Source organism: Trichosurus vulpecula, chromosome 3 (assembly GCF_011100635.1).
Source record: "Trichosurus vulpecula isolate mTriVul1 chromosome 3, mTriVul1.pri, whole genome shotgun sequence".
Classification (NCBI taxonomy): domain Eukaryota; kingdom Metazoa; phylum Chordata; class Mammalia; order Diprotodontia; family Phalangeridae; genus Trichosurus; species Trichosurus vulpecula.
In genome coordinates, this window is record NC_050575.1 from 435535796 (window position 1) to 435542355 (window position 6560).

At 40.7% G+C, this 6560-nt stretch overlaps 1 protein-coding gene across 1 annotated transcript in view; it reads right to left on the reverse strand.

Moving 5' to 3' along the window:
• Nucleotides 1–5886: 5886 nt before the first annotated feature.
• The window catches only part of LOC118842840 (class I histocompatibility antigen, F10 alpha chain-like), a 10967-nt gene continuing 10293 nt past the window's right edge, over nucleotides 5887–6560 (reverse strand). Inside the window, exon 6 of the mRNA XM_036750146.1 lies at nucleotides 5887–5909. Coding sequence (XP_036606041.1) covers nucleotides 5887–5909 — 23 coding nt within the window. The remainder of the gene's footprint in view (nucleotides 5910–6560) is intronic.

Consider the following 6560-nt stretch of genomic DNA (forward strand, 5'->3'; position numbering starts at 1 on the left):
CTCCCCCTCCAGACTCAGAGGTCCTTTAAAGCAGAGATTCTTTTTTTATCCCCAGTACTTAGTATAGTGCCTGGCACATGCAATATTAATTAAGGTGGGTTTTTTTTACTGTTTTAGAATGCTAAATTAATTATCTTTCATTGAGCCTTACTAGGTGCAAAGCCCCAGGCCCAAACCCCTAATTATTGGGTGCTAAGCCAATGTGAGCTGAAACCCTCAGGCTCCTAAGAGGAGTTCCTAAGAGCAGAGCCAATAGTAGGCACCTAAGTTCTGGTCGCTCAGATGATGTTTGATGACGTCTAAAGAATGTATAAAAAGAAAGAACAGAGTTATTTGCTTGGGGCTCTGAGCCACAGGAGGAGTGGCACGAGACTCTGGGCCAGCTGTTGTTAAGAGCTCCCCAGCTCATGAACCCAGATGTTGATGATTTCTTGGTAACTATGAATTGTGATCTGGTCTATTTATACTGTGCATATTTGTAACTTGTTTGTACTTGCTCTGAAGCTCAGGTTCCTGGCTTTTCTTCCTGAACTAAGTGATTTTATATGCATATGTTAGAGTAAAGTAAGATTGTTAACTCCTTAACATTGCTTTCCTTAGTAAGCAGATCAAAAGAACCTGTGCTGGCAGCCTTCTTGTTGTTGGGCTTCTGTTGGTCTTTCACCCCACAGCAGCTGCTAGCCGGATTGTTGCAATACCCACAGTAGGTGTTTAATAAATGTTTGTAGAACAAAAAATACTGCCCCCAAAGAACTCACAGTCTGATAGGGCAGAGAACATGAAAGCATCTATTTACAAAACACACTCCGGCTTGAACCTTCTCTTCTGGCAAAGAAAATTGATTTAAAAATCTGCTAACCTTAAAATCTTGTCAGACAATCCTCTGTCTTCATGGTCCCAAATCTCTCTTCCTGGAGGAAAGAGTAGGCTTCATTTTCTTTCCTCTCCAAGATCTCCACTGACTTTTTCATGACTTGGTTAAAGTGTTATTGTGTATACGGCCTCTTGGTTCTGTTATCTTACCTTGATAGAGTTTGTAAAGGGCTTCTCAAATCTTAAAACATCAAAGAAATGCTGGCTATGCATAAGTCTCATCACTGACCTTAATGAGTGCTCCTGCTGTCCTTAGACACCCCTATTGCTTCTCCACAAACATTCATGTATTTATTTCCCATGTAAAATATCACATCATTATTTTATTCTTTTGAATGTTAATTTTATACATTGGTATAAGTTCAAACTGCAAACCAACCTCAACATCTTGTATTATTTACAGCAATATAACACTAGTAATTACTTCACGCTCCAAATTTTAAGTAGTGATATTTGGGTGGTGTCCAAGGATCGCCTTGTTGGGGTGAAAGCTCAATTGAGATTATGTAACTGATATTTATTGTGAACCAGGCAGCAATTTCATATTTCCTCCAGCTTTGTTCAGCATCACTTGAGTAGGAGTGAAGGCAATGCATGGTGGGAGTGATCCAAGACTGAGGCTTAGCAGGGATCAAGGATAAGACAAGAGGGAAAAGGCAAAAAGAGAAAAGAGCAGCGTACAGTGGAACTGGTTCACCAAGTGGTCAAGATGGGGAAGGGAGGAGAGCGAAGCCAGTATAGGAGGGCTGGCCTGAGGAAGAACTTAGAGGTGGAGCAAGTGGTCGTAGTGAGGATGAAGAACATGGTCATGGTCAGGGCTGGTATGGCAGAGGAAAATGAGGAATGACAACAGAGTGTGATCAGAAAAAGAAACCAGAGTTTATGAACCTGGAAGTGGACACTTGTGGTGATGGAAAGATTAAGATTGTGACCATCTCTGTGTGTAGCCTAGGTGTGATATGAGGGTAGGGCAGGGGAAATGAGTAAATTGAAAAATTAAAAGATTAAGGTATTTGAGGGAGTAGCAATATGTGGGGTGACATCCCCCAGTATGAGGCTAGGAGGTGGAGAGGGACATTCTTTGATGGGGAGGGTTAACAACTACCTTCTAGTTTTCACTCCTGGGACGTCATGCCAGTATTTCAAAGCCAATATACCATTTCACTTCCATAGTCCCTTATTTAGTGCACACAATACCCTTTCCAAGGCTTTCTGCTCTCCCTTGGAATACAAGGATATTTAATGAGACAACAGCTACCCTCAAAGAGTTGAATAATGTGGAAGGAGAGTCCAACATAGATAAATAATCACAAAATAATTCAAGGAGGGAGAAAACATTAACTGGAGCGATCCCAGGAGTCTTCTCAGAGGAGGGGGTCCCAGCATGGAGCCCTGAAGGAAGATTACAAAGTCTCAGAGCTGAAGATGAGGAGGGTGGGCATAGTAGGCCTGCAGAACCACTTGTCAGTCTATAGAGGCAGGAGACAGATAATATTACGTATGGGGAAGAGCCATCCCAACTTACATTTAGATACCATTTTTCTTAAAGGACTGGGAACGAATGTAAAGCAGCAAGTATTGTGGGTTCAAATTAAATCTCCATTGATTTCCTGCCTCCCTGGCCCAAAACCCAGGATTTATTTCTCCCACAATCAATTCCCTCAATCCAAGGCTGTGCTCACTACCTTCAATGACTATTTATAGAGCTGATTCTGATGGGGGCACAGTCCTAGAGATCAGAACATCTCAGAAGTTAGAATTGGAAGGGAAGACCTCAAATCTCAGTAGGGGGACTTATGAGAGACAGAGATCAGTGAGAGGAACTGGAAGGAATAAAATTTCTTTGCTGCTCAGGGTGGGAGCAGGGACATAAGAAAATAGTAGGTGTGTCCTGGGAGTATAAGGAAGGGATGAAGAAAATGTGAACTTGATCTGCACTTTCCTCCAACTCACCTGCCATCTCTCCCCTTCCTCATCCATCCCTATTCAAGAAAGTGGCCCTGAAAGTCCTCAGGAGTTTGTGGTTTAAAGCAATAGAGCACTTGTTTGAAAAAGTCTGGCTACGCTCCAAACAACTACTGTGTGGCTTCAGAACCTTACTGCAAGAGATCCCCTGAAGCCTGTGAGCAGAAAGGGATTCATGTAACACCAACCATGTATCCAGACTTAGTATAATATTGACTCAATTGATGTCTACCAAAATGCCATGACATCTATTTGTTTTTAAATCTCGATATGTTATATTTCTTTAGATGGATATCCATTGTTTGTCCCAATGGAAAATAAGCTTGTCAGGTCTGTTGGAGAGAATATTATTGTCCTAGTATGGATTGAACTGGCTGGCCCCTGGTGTCCCTGTCAGTTTGGAGATTCTGGGTTTTCCAGACAGAAGTGTGGCTCCTGACCCAGAGGGCTTCATCCAAAAAGGGAAGTCTGGCTCTTGACTCCAATAAATCACATTCCATCCTGGGTCCATCTTGGACCCTCAAAATTGTCGAGTTGGGCTTTTTATTGGAATCTCATTACTTCGCACCCTGACGTTCCAGGGAAAACCACCTAAATAAATCTGTGTTTCGACTCATGCCTAAATAGTAAAAGGATTGATAAGGTCACTTCCAGAAGAAATATTAGATGTACAATATACATATCAGGTATAAGACACTTATTTATTCCCACTGCCACAAAGAATTGTCTGGAGCACATAAGGACTCATAAGCGCTTGTTTTAAATATTTAAACCATAAAATAATATCCCCTCACTTATAATATTCTCCTAGGAGATAATGATGTCATTGTGGTACTATGGAACATACCTCAGCTCTCTGCAATTCAAGCAATTCACAACATCCTGATACCTCATTCCATTCTCCCTCCCTTCCTTCCTTAATTCCTTCTTGTTTTCCTTTTTTCTTTGCCTTCCTTCCTTCCCTCCCTCCCTCTTCTCTTCAATTACTGTTTCTGTCCTTCCTTATTCCTCTTCTTCCTTTTTTCTTTTTTTGCTTCCTCCCTCCTTTTCCTCCTTTCCTATCTTCTTTCCTTTCTTCTTTCCCTCCCTCCTCCCTTTCATGCTTGATTCTTTCTCTTCCCCCTTCTTTCTTTCTTTTTCCCCTCCTTCCCTTTTCTTTCCTTCTTTCCTTTCTTTCCTTACTTTCTCTCCTCCCTTTTGTCACTCCTTCCTCCTTTCCTTTCTTGCATTACTTCCTTCCTTTTTTCTTTCCCCCATCCATCCTTCCAGTATCCTTCCTTCTCTCTTGCTTTAATTTCTTTCTTTTTCTCCATCCTTCCTCCTTTCTTCCCCTCCCTGCTTCCTTCTGTCCTCTTCTCTTCCTTCTTTCCTTCCTTCCTCCCTCTCCCCACTGTCCCTCCCAAAATTTTCCAAGTACCTGGCATAAGGTAAGTGCTAAATGATAACTGTTGAGTCATTAATTCATGTTGGTAGGTACCAAATCTTCAGAAATGTTGCATCTCCTCCAGCAATTCACACAGTGCTCTTCATAAGACTGCAGTTAGCAAAACATTTAAAACTACATTGAATTAAATCCCCTCTTGTTATCTGCCAATAGTTGAACTATTTATTTACTTATTAAAATGACATCTAAAGTTTTTTAGAGGTGAAATCCAGGAGACAGTATTAAACAAAGAGTATTATCCAAGTAATGCACTCCAGGGAGGTCACATCTCTACTCTCTTTCACAAGTGGCCACTCTCTGGGTACCTTGTCTCACTACTTTTCCCACCTGCAGCCTATGCCTGAACTGTCTCTCTAGCTGGGAAAGCCTGATTAACCGGGTGGGATTAAATAAGTGTTGTGTCTACAACACTTAGCATCGTCTTTTATTACAGCTCTTCAAATTCAGTCTGTTCTTGTGGAAATGGGGGATTCTTCAAAACACAGACTGACAGATTTGATAAGAAAACAAAATGCCATCATCTGGTCTTTCAAGAAACATCTAAAAAACAAACACATGAAAAGCTGGGGGAAAATTTACTATGCATCAGGAGAAACCAAAAAAGCAGGAATTATATCATGCTGTCAGAAAAAGTAAAGAAAAAATGTCATAGAAGAAGAAAAGATGGACAAGGAAATTGTTTTATGCTTAAAGAAATCATAAAAACAAAATCGATGTCAAACTCAAATGCTCCAAATGACTTAGAATGGGACAACTAAGTGAATTTCAAAATGACAAAGATAAGAAAATAAAGTGGGAGTGCCAAATGAAACCAAAAAGCTCCTGCGCAAATGAAATTAATCGATCCAGTATAAGAAGGAAAGAGTAATATCATTGTATTGACTTTCTCTAATAAGGGTTTGATATACAAGGTGCACAGACAAGTGACAGAAATATATAGAAGAAATAGCCATTGCCCAATAGAGGGCATCTACACAGCATAGGACTGGCATATGCAGGACCTGGGTTCAAATCTGGCCTCAGACACTTATTAGACCCTGGGCAAGTCACTTCACCCTGTGTGCCTCAGTTTCCCCATCTGTAAAAGGAGCTTGAGAAGGAAATGTCAAACTGTATTGGTAATTTAGGTGGGTCTTTTTTTTTTTTTTTACTGTTTTTTCTTTTAGAAATGTTAAAGTAATCAAATGCCTTTGATTAAGCCGTGAACGGGGTATGAAAACTCGAAGGTTAGTATTCTTTCTGGGGCTTTTACTCATGGAGGAGTGTTGATGTGGAGACTCTGGGCGGCTATTGTCAAGAGTGCCCCCCCCCCTGCCAGCTTGTAAACCTAAATGTTGATGCTTTCCTGGTAACTATGAATTGTGATTTGGTCTGTTTATATTGTCTCTGTTTGTAATTTGTTTGTATTTATTTTGAAGTTCAGGGTGGTGGCTTTTCCTCCTGAACTAAGTGAATGATATCTGTATGTTTAATTAAAGTGAGATTGTTAACCCCTTAAAGTTACTTTCCTTAAAAAAGCAAATCAAAAGAACCTACGCTAGCAGCTCTTGTTGCTAGCCTTGTTGGGTGTTACACCACAATAGCAGCTGCGAGCCAGATTGTTGTTACACAAACCACTCCAGGATTTCTGCCAAGAAAACCCCAAAAGGGGTCATGAAGAGTCCAACTTGAATGAAAACGACTAAACAACAAAAACAAATAAGTGATCAAAGGATATGGACTATCCATTTTGAAAGAATTGCAAACATTTAACAATCCTGTGAAAGAATGCTTCAAATTCTTAACAGTAAGTGAAATTTAAACCAAAACAATCCAGAGGTTTCACCTTGTCCCCAACAAATTAACTAAGGATGAAAATTGTCGACGTCAATGTCAAAGTTAAATGTCAGAGGGGTTGTGGAAAGACAGGCACGTGAATGCATTGTTGGTAGAGCTGCGAATTAACACAACCATATTAGAAAGTGATTGTAAATTGTGTAAATCAATTGACTATAATGCCCAGACCCTTAGACTCAGATTCACTGCTATAAGTGAAGGAGGTTATTTAAAAAAAGAAAAGCTGGAGGACTTCTGGGAGCCAAGATGATGGAGTAATAAGTAATAATAAAGAAACCCCAACGTAAGTGGGCAGCTTCTGGCCATCAACATTTACCTTCCTTGGGAGAGGGAGAGGGAGAGAGAGAGGGAGAGGGAGAAGGATAAACACAACCTGTGAGTAGATCCAGCTCCCTGAATGGGGATCCAGCTCATTGGGTAACTCAGCTCACCCTCTCCCTCT